This window comes from Taudactylus pleione, unplaced genomic scaffold (assembly GCF_031769625.1).
Source record: "Taudactylus pleione unplaced genomic scaffold, aTauple2 ptg000391l, whole genome shotgun sequence".
NCBI classification, from domain to species: domain Eukaryota; kingdom Metazoa; phylum Chordata; class Amphibia; order Anura; family Myobatrachidae; genus Taudactylus; species Taudactylus pleione.
The window spans coordinates 2,455,198-2,469,996 of record NW_028284792.1 but is presented as its reverse complement, the minus strand read 5'-3'; the positions used below and the strand labels follow the sequence as shown (position 1 = coordinate 2,469,996).

The 14,799-nt window shown below is 44.8% G+C and overlaps 1 protein-coding gene across 1 annotated transcript in view; it reads right to left on the bottom strand.

Moving 5' to 3' along the window:
• Positions 1 to 14,799, bottom strand: part of LOC148507539 (uncharacterized) — a 662,982-nt gene that overhangs the window by 157,340 nt on the left and 490,843 nt on the right. Inside the window, exons 88-90 of the mRNA XM_088445856.1 lie at positions 5,617 to 5,713; positions 2,982 to 3,166; positions 913 to 1,090 (exon numbers count right to left, since the gene is read on the bottom strand). Coding sequence (XP_088301982.1) covers positions 913 to 1,090; positions 2,982 to 3,166; positions 5,617 to 5,713 — 460 coding nt within the window. The remainder of the gene's footprint in view (positions 1 to 912; positions 1,091 to 2,981; positions 3,167 to 5,616; positions 5,714 to 14,799) is intronic.

The window sequence follows — 14,799 nt, the reverse complement described above, 5'->3', positions numbered from 1 at the left end:
CGCACGGCAAGGAGCCCCCGGAAAGGGTCTACCTACCTCCCCCCCGAGCCAGTCACGCCACCCTCATTACACCCACTTCCACCGATACCCCAGAACTCCACACCCTCCAAGACCTGCCACACCCTCCCCCCCGGACCATTCCAGAGCAGCACTGTGTCTACTCAATAAAAGGTTTGGCACCCTACTCTGGTGTCTGTCCCTTAATTACTCAACACCATCCAGCACACATAACACAACACCTTGCCCTACACCCAAAATGAGCACAGCTGACACCCCTCTTCAGTTTGCATTACCAGTAGGAACAGGTACTCCTACAGACTGTGCAGTACTCTTCCAACTCCCACACTCTCACACATACACACAACCCCTACCCTTCCCCACACCCTTCCTCCCCTCTCTCCACCCACTTCCCTTATCAATCTTCACCCCTCACACACCACACCCCCCAACCACCAGTCATACTCCACCTGCGACCCCTTCAATCACCACCTCCTAACCACCATCCCCCCACTCCCTTCCCTCTTTCCCCCCATCCAACTCCACTACCACCACTGAATGAGCGCGGTTCACCACTATATCTGCACTATCAACTTGTAGCTTTAGTTTGGTCATCAATTTGTATATAGGATACAGGTCACCAACATACAGATAGCACATTTTTTAATTGTTTTGCAATGGATTAAGAATTTAAGGCAAAGGCAAGCCAACACAATAGTGTTGTTAAACATGTGGCATTTTTAATAAAGTACGTGGTGTAGTTAACCCGTTTCTATAACTGTCGCTTTTACAGAGTGTAATCAAGAAGAGAATAATTGCAGGCAGCTAAAATTGTGGCTATACTGGGAACCAGAACATATAAGGACTTCAGTTATGTCTAAAATGTTGGCATTTATGACATGCAATTTGTCTTACCTTGTTGCTGTAGGCTGCATGAAATAGTCTCATGCACAATGGCTTGAATGTAAGCTCTATCCTCTAATGTTAGTGAGAGACAAGAATATATAGTGTTCACTGCTTCAACCACGGCTCCAGTAAAGTTGTTATCACAGGTTTTCATGTTATCATAAGTCGTCAATACTGCCTTGAGGCTCTAATTACACAACCAAAAACATTTTTATTCATGTTTTCAGTCAAGGTATATGGTATTATAACAACAAGCAGACATCACAGCAGAAACCTATAGCTACTTTAGTGAGAAATTGTGTGTAGGAGCTTGCACCCACACGGGTGCTTACCATGCACATTTTTTTTGACAAGCAACAGTCAATCAACACCCATGTGTTGTGAATTTCTAATGCTTGACAAAATATAATGTCTGATTTAGTGCCTGTAAAAACATTTTAGTAATCATGCTGCAGAGCATCTTTGAGCCGATTTGAACACATCTCAAAAGTTACCTGAGCAAGGTTTAGGGATCTATCTATCAAGCTTTTTCTCATAAAATTGTGTAGAAACTGCAGTATCTACATCATTTTATTAATTTTTCCTATGTACTAATAGCACAATGCTGGAAACTCCACAGAAATATCCAGCAAAGTGCTAATTAGCACTGCAGATCACAGTCTCCATTATTATCAATGGGAACTACGATCTGACCCCTACAGTGTGTATCAAACTCCAAAAAGTGAAGCTTTTTGGAGTTGGGCCACAGTAGTTTACATCATCATTAGATGGTGTAAACTGCTTTAAGCCTATGGAGGCTCGAGGGCAGGAGAGAGATCTTTCGATCTGTCTCTAGCAGCCTCCGTCGGGCTCCAGAAGCTGACACTTTGCATATGCGCATTATTAGCTTTCCCCGGAGAAGTCTTTCAATTCTGTGAAAAACTTCTACAACATGCCAGGGATATAACTCACAGGGACATCAGTTACCGCAACCACTGTGCCCGTGAGTTCCCCTTTGTACATAGCGGGGACATTTTAATGAAAATATCTGCCGCGATATGAAACCTTACTAATCACGGCAGTTTTGCGATTATTAATACATAGACTCTAAGGCCCTGATTCAGAGCCGGACGCTCTGACCAGAGCGCTCGCTCTGAATCAGGGCCCACCTCCATAAATATGGAGCGTCCTCCTGGACGCTCGTATAGCTGTGGGTCACCACCCACAGCCTATACGAGCGTGCAGGATGATGGTCGCGATGGTCTTGACCATCGCTACCATCGCCAGTGCGAGCAGAAGCCTGCGGTTGAGTTTCTCAACCGCAAGGCCAGGAGTGATTTTGGCTCTATCAGAGCCAAAATCACTCCCACTGACATCACTAGTGATGTCAGTGGGGCCGGCTTCTGACGGTAGGCGTTCCCTTGGGAACGCCTCCGTCTGGCAGGCACGCCCCCGGCACGCCCACCAAAGGGGGCGTGCTGTCAATCAACATCGACAGCACGCCCCCTTTGATCAGACACAACGAGCGAAGGAAAGTCCTTCGCTCGTCGTGTCTCGCGCATGCGCACGACGGAGCTCCCTCCGTCGTGCGCATGCGCAGTGCACACCATCGACCCACTTGCGAGCGGACAGCCGCTCGCGAGTGGGTCTGAATCAGGCCCTAAGTTACCTAAGCTTCAAAGCCCTTGTGTATACAGCCCAAATACAGTAAATGAAATGCATTTAATTTAAGGAAGTAAGTACAAATCTAAAAACACTTTTCAAAATGAAGTACTGTATTATAGAAAACAGGAGATTAAATATATTATTAAATACTGTTTAACCAAGATGTCATGATTCTTGTGTAGTGACATTTACACTCAGGCTAACTTCCTATTAACTATGCCCCAATCTCTTACCATTATACTGTATGACAAGCTGCTGTGAAATAAATCTAATCTAGATGGGCTCATTATACACACATTTATTTGGATTATTATATAACATCTGTAACTGCTTATACTAGCCTACATTGTTTAGAATTAAGCACACGTAAAACATTTTTATTAGAAATACATAAAAAAGTGATACATATATAAGACTATAAAGTTTTAGTTCACCTGTGTAAGCTGGTTAGGCCCAAGATACAGAAGATGATTCAAACCAGTGCTGGGAAATATCCGCTGTGTCTGCAGAACTCCGTGCAATACACAAATCCCAAAGCAAAGTCTGGGAATTATGATGGGATTCAACCTCACATTTGCACATATCTCCTCTTCCATCTGGCCCAATGCTGATACGATTGCTAAAGAATAAATTTACATATACAGATACTGTAATGTGTTTTTGAGGAAAGCCCAGGAAATACTGATCAGTGAACACATTTCTTTTATTCATCTGTTCCCATTTACAATAATGTTATTTGCAAATGCTTATGTTTTTCTGTTCAGCATGTAAAGATGAATTAAGCATGTAAAGATGAATTAAGATTTTTAAACTGCACTACTTAAATATAATATGAAAATAATCCTTTTTTATTCAAGAGAATTGTCATCTGGGTAATTCCATTTGCATGGCAGCACTTGAATCCATGGATTATAGATCATGAGATGGATGTCTCTTAGATGGCCTATACAATGCTACCTGAAACCCAGTGCATTTAAAAAATTACTGAAACAGCTATAAAGAAAATGAGTTTAAAGTGTAATTTCCTGCACAGGAGAGGCTTATTTGCATATTGTCTCTATAGAGTATAGCTTATATATCTCTTTTACTGTTTTGTTTGTTTTTACTAATGTTGGTGCCCAGTAACAGTGGCATAGCCAGGAGGGATGCAAGGGTGGCGACCCCTGCTGAAAAGCTGACAAAATCGGCACCATTGCAGCGTTCACATAGACATAGAGGGGAACATACAGACATAGAGGTGTACATACATGCATAGTGAGGCACATAAAGACATAGGAGGACACATGAAGACATAGGGGCCACCTAGAGACATAGGGGAGCACATAGAAACATAGGAGGGCACATAGAGAGGCACATACAGATATAGCAAAATCCTCCAAGAAATACTGTACAGCGACAGGCAGCAGGAATGCATAACGCATCTAATGCATCTATAGGATGTGCTGGAAAAACAAGTGCGAGTCATGGAGGCCCCACCTCTCAACTTACTGGACTTAAAGGATATGCTGACAACATCTTGGTGCCAGATACCACTGACACATTCAGAACTCTTGTGGAGTCCATGCATCGACGGGTCAGAGCTGTTTGGTGCCAGGTGGTTTTAATGTGATGTCTGTGTGTGTGTATGTATATATATATATATATATATATATACAGTGTAGGTTTCCTCATATCTTGACCAGTCAGAGTGAAGCTACTCTATTGATTAGTTAGTGATCTATGGGGAGGCTTGTCAATAGTGAGTGGGTTCCTGGTGGAGCAGTATGCATTATTTCTAGAATTGTTTTTTTCCATTGGATTAACAGTTGGAAGACAGAAGAGGACCCCATCCATTGTTTTAGGTGTATAATAAATAGGGAAAAGAAGGTGCGTGGAAGAGTTTATTCTATTTTAAAAATGTTCATCGTGTCAGTGTTTGGTGCACTAAAGACCAGCATACCCAGCAGTTTATAGTGGCAGGGGCTTGCAAGGACTAGTAGTGCTACAACAAAATGCTGATTTCCCAATTTTAAATATTTCAGACTCCAACAACCACTGGATACGGATGTTGGGAGGGTCCCTAGTGGTTTCACCACATAACTTTATTTTCCTGGGGGGAGACATATTTTTTTATTTCTGGGTGTGCCTGCTCTCTACAAAAAATGTTATTCTTAAAAACTGGTGTTGCTTTCAGGGCCTGATTCAGAGCCGGACGCTATTTGCGCTCGCTCGTTCAGAAAAAGGGGCCGGCTATTTAAATTGAGTGTTCGCTCTTTGCGGTCTGTTGACGCCTCTATGTCTGAGCGAGCGAACGAAACATGCGCTCGCTATTTTGTAAAGACGCCCCCTGGCCGCTCGCATCCTACGTCATCTCCGCTATTTATTAGATCAATCAAGTACTTCGAAAGGCGTCTGAACTGCTCGCAGTGCTTGTGGTTGGATTTTCCTATCGCAATCATGCGAACAGTTCAGGCTAAGAAACAACCAAGTGACGTGATCGATGACGCTGCTTTGTTAATTATGCACACCCTTAAAACGCCCGTTTTGACCATTTGGCACGCCTGCGTTCGGATCTCCACTCCCCGTTTTCAAGCACCTTCCCCTGTTACCACCCGCAAACGCCTCATCCTGTCACTCAAATTAGCAGGCACTCGCTATTTTGCAAACACACGATTTCCGACTGCACTGACTGGTTGGCGCATGCGCATTACGACCCATACGCATGCGCAGTTGTGCGAACATCGCTCGGAGCGAACGAGCAGCCGCTTACGAGCGGCTCTGAATCAGGCCCTCAGCTCTTTATTACCCCCAATAAGTCAATTACATGTAACCCAGAGGGCTAAATAATTATCATGTGAGGCTTAATAAAGGGGCTACATTGATAGTATGAAGACAAAACAACTGTTCAGTTTATTAAAGAAAGACTAAAACATATCATAGTAATTGTTTTATTATAATATTAAGGAATACTATGATTTGTTTTAATAAATGCAACAAATAATTATAACTAAGAAAAGTTTTTTGAGAACATTAAACATACATTGTAATGATTTTAAGATAAAATACATATGATTAAATGTATCTATTTACCTGAATTCAGTAGTCGCGGCAAAGAGTCAGTATATAACAAATCACTTAATAATATTTTTTTGTTTCTCTGATTCAACATTAGGAAATGCCAGGATACCTGTAATCAAGAAAAAAGTAATTCCACTGACTCTAAGCAGGATTGTTACCACTCAATTAATTGATCATTGATGAGCTCATTAATGAATCAGTCACAAATACTGTGTAGCATTGTTACAAGTCACATTTGTTTTTTCTATATGCAGGCTAATACCCCTTTTACACCACAGCTAAAGCGCGGGTTATTTCCAATGTTAACCCGGGTTGCTGCCAGGTGTAAAAGGGGCCAGGGTTGTATTCCCGGTTGACCCTGCAATCCAACTCGAGTAGTTTGCAGGGTTTAACACCGGAAACATGACGAGTTGCGGATTTCCCGATGCTCCAAGCGCAGACAGAACAGTTCCACTGCACCCGTGTGCAGTGTGAACTGCAGGGGCGTATCTATAATGGGTCCAGAGGGGCCCCGCACCGCACACCTTGCACCCATAATATTACTTACCTCTCCGGAGTCCCACGTCGGCGCGGGGGTCCGGCGCTGTTAAAAGACCTGAAAATGGCCGCGGCGACCATTTTCCCAGTGCCCTGTGCATACACTATAGACTCTGGGCACACTCTAGTGTCCAGAGTCTATAACTCCGGCGCTGGCCACGCACAGCTCAGTGCGCTGCCGGGCGGAGAGAAGGGGGCCCGTGTCGGAGACTGCACACGGGCCCCCTCCTCTCTAGAAATGCCCCTGGTGAACGGCGCCTACCCGGAAACAACCGCGGTCTGACTCGGACTTTAGTGTAAAAGGGGTATAACTAGCAATTACTTTTTTGTTAGGGACGCATTTTATATTTTTTTTATGACCAAGATGGCTTTTTGCAGCATATTAAATAGTCTTTTATTTGTCATAATTATTTTAAATATTATTTTATTTCAAATATGTCCTAAATGTGTTATCCTATTTATCTTGATTATTATGATTTCCAATATGTGTAGTTTTCTGTAGCTTATGATAAGTACTTGGGACTGTTTGCCTTTCTTAAATTATTAAACAAAAAATTCTTTTTTGTTATATTTTTATATTTAGAAGATGCTCCAATAGGTCAGAATAGACCTTAGGGGACAGTGCAAATATATTTAAAACTTTATGACACGTTTATTCAAACTAATGCCAACTTGTCAGTTTAAGGCCCGTATTCAATTTGAGGCGAAAAGTCCATACTTTTCGCCTGCTGGACTTTTCGCCTCCTTCGCCTGTTTTCCAGGCGGACAAGTATCGCGCGCATGCCCGCTATTCCCCGTATTCAATTCCAAAGTAGGCGAAATTGGGAACAGGCGAAACTTGGCTCGGCGAAAAAATACGGGAATTTTCGGGAAATAATTGTAGGACCTCGGGGATCACTATGGGTACCCCTGTTTTTGCCTGCAGAAGAAAGTCGGCTTTTTAAATAGATTGGGGTACATGAAAATGGGGGTAAGCAGATTTTTAAGTCCCTAAAGGTAATTTTAAAAATTCTTCAAAAATACAGCTGCCGCTACTCTGCGCAATGAAAAAAACACCTGCCACATACTTGGGGACCCCACCAGAATTAATTTCGTTAGTTTGGCATTTTGTTTCCCTATTTTTTTTTTTCACACCAAAATTTTGAAATTTTTTTGGGGGGTGTCCCGATTTTTTTTTTACATTTTTTTTTGCACATTTCATTTTAAGGGGGAATTCCCAAAGGTGCAGGCTATTTTTTTTAAGCCTGCAACACTAAACCCCAAATCTGCACTTTTTTTCACCTGCTATAGGTAATTGAAAAATTATCCCTGTTTCTTTAAAATGATCCTTCACCCCATTTACAAAAACAACCCGGGAATTTTCAGTAAATATGCCTGGGACCCCCCCTAAAGATATCCAGACATGGGGGATCACTATGGGTACCCCCATTTTTGCCTGCTGAAGGAAGTCGGGTTTGTAATAGCCGCGCAAGGTGCAATTTTGCGGCTATGAAGAAGTGGTAAAGAATAGCACTTTTTTTGGGGGGGGGGAGGGAAATTACTATTCCTATTAAATTTGGAGTACATGAAAATGGGGGTAAGCATTTTTTTAAGTCCCTAAAGTTATTTTAAAAAATCTGCAAAATTGCACCTACCGCTTGTCCCCGTAATGAAAAAAACACCTGCTGCATACATGGGGACCCGACCTGAATTAATTTAGATAGTTTGGCACTTTGTTCCCCTATTTATTTATTTTTTAACCCCAAAATTAAATATAATTTTTTTGGGGGTGTCCCGAATATTTTTAAACTTTTTTTGACGCAGTTTACCTTTAGGGGACTGTCTTCAGGCTGCACGAGGGTTCCCGCAATGTTGTACCCCAAAAAGGCAATTCTGCACTTATTTCCGCTTGCTATTCTTAGGCGAAACTTTTTCGCCTATTACATTGCATTGACTTTCCGCCTAGGCGAAAAGTCTTCCAAATTGAATACGGAGGAAACTCAAAACAGGCGAAAATTACGTCATCGGCGAAAAAGTATCGCGGATCCGGACTTTTCGGCTCAAATTGAATACAGGCCTTAATTACAGTTTAAACATATATGCTTCACCTGTGGATCTTTTAAAAATGTGTCAGTGAGTAATAACTGCACCTGTGCACCTGCTGAGTGACCTGAAAAACATGAACTGTGTGGGGTCCTGAAGACCAAGTTTGAGAACCACTGGGCTAGGAACAGTATGTGACAATGACAGTCCTGCTCCAGTTGTATAGCTGACCTCTTACAAGCCCAGAGTGACAGCTACAAGGGTGGACAATGCTTACAGTCGTTCTGTTTAGGGCTTGTAGAAGCACACCTAGGCAAGAGGCGCTTGAAGCAGCATTTGCAAACAAGTGGTACTTCGCACGCGAGTCCATACTGTTTAGGGCAGAGGTTTCCAAACTCTGCCATTACGGTCCAGGTTTTAAGGATAGCCATAGCCAGATGATTAAATTAGATTTACTGAGGTACTAATTAAGTTAAGCATGCGCGCAGCATGCATTAAAATGCAGGAAGAGGGCTGGGGCAGACCAGCTACTAATGTAGTACTGGGCTCATCCCCAGCCTGACGTTAACAGGAGGTGTGCCATACGGGTACACCCCCAAATAACGTCATTTAGCGGGCGTGACCTATGGTAATTAGGCCACACACCCAAAGCCCAGCGCAGGTAACAGACGCCAAAGTCCCGTTCTGCACAAGAAGTGGCTCCTCCTGAAGCTGGCCTTGTGCTGCCAAAGGCCTAATGAGGGTGGAGCCAGTGGAGCTCATGCTTCAGGCGCCGATGGGGGTGGAAGGCGCCATCCGGACATCAGAGTGAACCACACAATATAGTGTGTGTGACTCTGTGTCATTCAAAAGTCGTGTAACTCGCGTTGCAGTGATCCCGGTGGGCAGTGGGTGTTAGACAGACTCTAACCCCGCTGCCGGGATCAGCGGAGCACTTGGCATGACTTTTGAAGGACATCAGGCCTCTACTGTTCCTGGTTCTCTAGCTCCTTACCAGCCTGGAGGAGACCTCCCATGACCTACTTCTTTGCCCACAGCCCCAGAGATATCTCTGCAGCTAGGGGTGGAGATAGCTAGGACCCCCGCTGCTGCTTCCTGTTCTCTCTCAATCTGTGTGCAAGGTGTCGCCGATCCCTCCACCCGGTCATTGAGTCACTGTCTGTTGCTGCATGTTACCAGGTAGGTGAGAGACTTCTTGCTGCACAGAGGAGACTCCCTCCATCCCTTGTCCTACTAGCCCTTTCTACTGTTGCCTAGTACTAATACTGTCCTCCTCGTCTGTCCAGTGTCCTGCTCTGCTTCCAGCTCCCTCTGAGTCCCTAGTCCCTATGCTGTGCTTATCTGTCCTGTCCTTCTCTGCTGGTCCCCTCCTCCTTGCCTGCTCTATACAATGTTCTGCAGTCCCCTCCTCAGTGTCTTGTCTAAGCAATGTTCAGCAGCCCCCTCCCCACTCACTGCAAGCTCTATGCAATGTTCTGCAGCCCCCTCCTCAGTCCCTTCTCTATGCAATGTTCTGCAGCCCCCTCCACTTATTGTCTGCTCTATGCAATGTTATGCTTTAGTCTCTGAGCCCCCTCCTCAGTGCCTGCTCTATGCAATGTTCTGCAACTCATCTCTCTGTGGGCCTGATTAAGCAAGGAACGTAGTTGGTAATGCAATACTCAACACAATTGTTGCGTACTACACATGCACAAACTAGCAATTGCGATCCAAACTGTGATTGCAGAGGCTGTGCAGACCTAGAACACAGTGATTGACAGGAAGTGTCGTCTGTGGGTGGGTGGTTGGGCGAACGCAGTGTGTGCCAGTGCATTTCAACTTCAACTCCGTTGCATGGGCATGCATAAATTATCCACTTCGTGGCCATACGCAGCCTGAGGCCTCATAGCGTGCGCTGAAGTTAGCAATTCCTGAGGTCTGACCTGCCTTAACTGTGCGTATGGGTCCGATGTTACTCGATGTTACCGAATATTTTGCTATGTTGCCCAAGTATGCAGATGTGAGTTAGGGGAGGTGGGCATCCTTATGTTAGGCTGTAATTGCAATCAGAGGAGTAGCATGAAACCATGGCGCCTGGAGAAAGTGCATGCCATAGCGCCCCCTCCCTGTACTGAACTGTGCCAGTGGGGTATGGCCAGCTTGCGGAGGAATACTGAAGTGAACAGAAAAACAGCAAACCATGGCAGTATCACGCTGGGCATGGAGGTACCATTGGGGGAATAGAATGCTTCAGTGATACACTATCTGACATTAAGGGGTAGCTGCTTTGGCACTGCTTTATTTATTTATAGCACCAATGATCTGACTTTATCTCCTTTGAGTCATTGTTATTAGTCAATAGAGGAGATTGCATTATATATTCTGATCATTTAACTTAAATTGACAGAATACATGTGCTAGAGTGAGATTCCGCAGGGTGCACAGCTTATTACTGCAATTACTGCCTCAAAAAGCTTTCACCGGAGCGGAAACACCCTTCTCAGCTATGCTCCTACTTTGCAAATTTACATTGCACCTATATTAATGTGAGTACTACTAATCATGTTCTGTCTACCACCATTATTATTATTCCAGGTCTCCTAATATATTTTAAAAGAACTTTCAAATAACACTTTGTGGTCATGCCTGGGAACACCACCATTACTTTAACCACTTGCCTGGCATGGTTGTATCAGATACGACCACACCAGGCTGGGCTTTCCCTGACATGGTCGTATCTGATACGACCAGTCAGGAATGGCCACTAGGCGGCTATGGGAACTAATCTTCCCACTGCCGCCTATATCAGAGGGACCTTCTGGTCCCTCTACACCCGCGGCTCCCCCTCCTTTGTGTCCCGATCACTGCTGGCCACAGTGATCGGGCATCTGGCGGCACCCCCCTCCCGGCGCGGCTGCAGGCTCCAGTATATCCCGATCACTGTGGCCAGCAGTGATCGGACAGCCCAGCCGGCCCAACCCCCTTCAGTGAGAAGCAGCAGTGGCGGCTCTGGTAGCCGCCGCTGCTGCTATGTATCGGAGCCGCCAGTGGAACACCCTTCCGCTGCGGCTCCAGGAACACACAGTGATCAGCGCTGTGGCTCCGGCACAGCAGTGATCACATAGTGATCACTGGCTGAGTAGAAGCAGCAGCGGTGGCTCTGGTAGCCGCTGCTGTGCTATGGGTCCGGGCCGCCAGCGGGACACCCTCCCACTGCGGCTCCGGCAGTGATCACACAGTGATCACTGGCCATGTATATACAGCAGCGGCGGCTCTGGTAGCCGCCGCTGTTCTAAGTATCCGGGCCACTCCCTCCAGCCTCAGCTGATCCTCCTCCCCCATAATGCCCACTTTTATAAGGGGCCTGGCCATAATAATATATATATATATGCATATATATATATATATATACATATATGTTCTATAGATATCGCAGAGCCTCTGTTTAGGGATGTCAACCAACCATCGAGGGTTCGCAAGCATCGATGGTCTGACTGAAAAAAAAAAAGTGGTTTGCCATTGCTGGTGGCCATCGATGTTGCACCATCAATGGTAGCCATCAATCGATTTTTAGGAAACATCGACAATTGTGGTCTACACAGATCTTGCCCAATCGCTAAACAATTGATGGCTTCTAACGCTGGTTGAACCATCAATGGTACAGCTGTCAATGGCCATCAATACAGTATAACATAAAAATTGCTATTTTTATGGTATACTGGGTTTTAAAAAAAATAAAATAAAATAGTGATGGATAAGTTCAAAATTATGTTCTTGACCTAATTCAATCATAAAAGAAACCGACAATTTTGGAGCGGTTTTTGGAAAAATAATTCGTCAGTTAAGTGGTTAAATAGCAAAGCAGTGACTTTTTTAAACTCATACCTTATAATTAAAGATTAGGATTTTACCTCAGATGTGTCACTTTTAAGTCCATTGAAGCACATAATGAGGAGAGAAGGATGGAGGGGATCAAAGAGGAGACGGGAGAGGAAAATGTCGATCAGAGAGGGCCAGTGACAGAGGCCAATAAGAAAAGGAGAGGAGACGGGTAGTGATAGAAGCCAATAAGAAAGGAGAGGGGAGGGGCAAAGAGTCGATCAGAGGGGTCAAAGAGCCGATCACAGGGTAGAGATGGGAGGGAATTAAAGAGGTGAGAAGTGAATGTAATCACTGTGACAGGAAAGGGGAGGTGACAGAAGATGATTACAGAGGAGGTTGGGCCGGAGGGGAGGCAATCTGGGCACCTTGAGGGAGCATGAAATGTGGAAACAGATCTCAGATCCGTCACTTATTTAGAATATAAAGCAAACAAACCGAGATAAAACTAACAGGCGGCCGTTATACTATGTAGCGCTCCATGAATTCCAGAACCCTGGATGGCGCCCTCTGTCCATTTTGGCACCCGGAGCTTGTGCTCCACTGGAACCACCCTCGCTACTCCCCTGATCGCAATATGATTGCAAACATTTGCATTTCACCGCTGGTATTAGCCACTGCGTAGCGTGCGTATTAGCATAATAGCGATCCTTGAAGAACCAGGCCCTGTGTCCCCAGTTCATATGCTGTGGTTCTTTTCTGCCCTGCTCTGTTGATCCCTATCTGATATACTGTACCAGGCTTGCCTACCCTCCCGATTTGGCCGGGAGCCTTCTGAGTTCCGGGGTGCCACTCCCGGCCCTCCAGAAAGGCAGTCAAGCCTCCAGACATTCCCCAACCCTCCCAACCTCCCCCAGGTATACACTAGAAATCCCCACATCGCGTCATCGTGTCCCCGCCCCCTGCTTCACAGTGCCAAAAATAACAGCATTGTGAAGAGGGGGCGGGGCCACGATGATGCGATTGCGCCTCCCCACCCCCAACGTGTCACAGCTGTCCGGACAAGCCCCCCGCTGTTAGCCGACAGCTCCCTCCCGGAAGGAGGGAGCTGATTGTCGGCAAGTATGTACTGTACTGCCTATTACCATAGAGGCGGTATCCAGTGCGATTGCAAACACACAACACAACTTCATAACCACATGCTGCACCCCCTAACGTCACCTCCCTGCTCCTCCCCCTGACTCCTGCCCAATGCTCTCTTGCTGAGCGCCACCCAGGAAACACTGGGTCGCTGCGTGTCTGCCACTGTGCTGGATTCGCCCCTGAATGGACATATAGAAGCAGCATTACTAATGCTGAATTAGATATGAATCAGATGTAGCTGCCTATGTGTGGCCACATCATTCATGCCACTGCTTCATTAAAATTTGTTCCACGCCCTTTTTTTATTACCAGTGCCTCTGCCCCTTCCCCATCTGTACTTCTGCCTCCCTCCCCACTGGTGCCTCTAGGCCCTCTCACCAGTTCCTCTGCCCCCCTCTCCAATGGTGCCTCTGCCCCCTCCTTAATTATGCCTCTATGTCCCAACCCACTTGTGCCTTTGCCTCTTCACACCTGTGCCTCTGCATTACTCCACACTTGTGCCTCTGTCCACCTTATTACCTGTGCCTCTGGTACCACCAAACCACCTGAGCCTCTTCTCCCTCACCACTTGAATTTTTACCCCCCCTGAGTGAGAACAGTGTCTCCCAGTAACAGTGCCTGATATAGCAAATGTAGCAACAGTTCCGAAATTAGCATTGTCCTATTGTGGAGACATCAGAGTGCCCGGCAGGGAAGAAGAACATCAGATGAGCTCTGTGTTGGAATGGCCCTGCTGTAAGTGCCGGATATGCGTGCAATGGCGGCACATCACATAGAATTGCATGCAGTGGTGGCACATCACAATAACATTTTTGATTTATTATTCAGCATAAGAGGGTTTTTAGACCATTTATGATAAATATATATATATATATATATATGTGTGTATATTTAAATTAGCGTCACATGCTGGCTATGCCCACTTTAGCAAACTTCAGAATGGGGTGGGGGAGGGGGCGCCATAACATAGGCATGCTCCAGGCACCATCACTTCACGCTACACCTCTGTGTGCTGCATTATATATATTTGCTTTAGAAATAAAAATATACTAGTAACAATAATATGGTTAGGCTCACAACTGTCTTAATGTAATCAGGCACATCCAATTTAATATATTTCTTCAATAATCTGGCAAATTCATCCTGTTTTCTAAAAACTGCCAAGTGCATGATGAATTCACTCTGAAGTTATTAAATATTCAGCTCATGGTGTCAGGGACAGTTGTGCATTACTGTGTATATGTATGCAGTATATTATAATTCTATGCCTCATTCATCATGTGGGCTTATAGCATCACCAAACCTAATTGAAATTTGAAAACTCCTTATGACCAACATCATTAAAATGTAATAAACAGCAATTAAGCATCACCCACCACTGGTGGTTCACGTGTTTAATTAACTTCAAGTAAATTCACAAATTAACACCAAACATAAATGATAAATAACCTGTGTAACCACATGAGCATGGTATTTATATGTGTGAAGCTCTATTTTGTTGTTATTAAAAGATTATAATGTGTGCATTAGACCCCAATTATATGTTGAATGAAGCATTAAGAATAATGCTTTGGGTTGAGTAAGCTTTAATTGCAATTAAGGAGACTGCCTGAATCCTTCAGCAATATAATTTAGTCTCAGGAGATTCCAGAGATAAGGTAAGTGGATACTTTTACATTTTAGCACTAAATATTA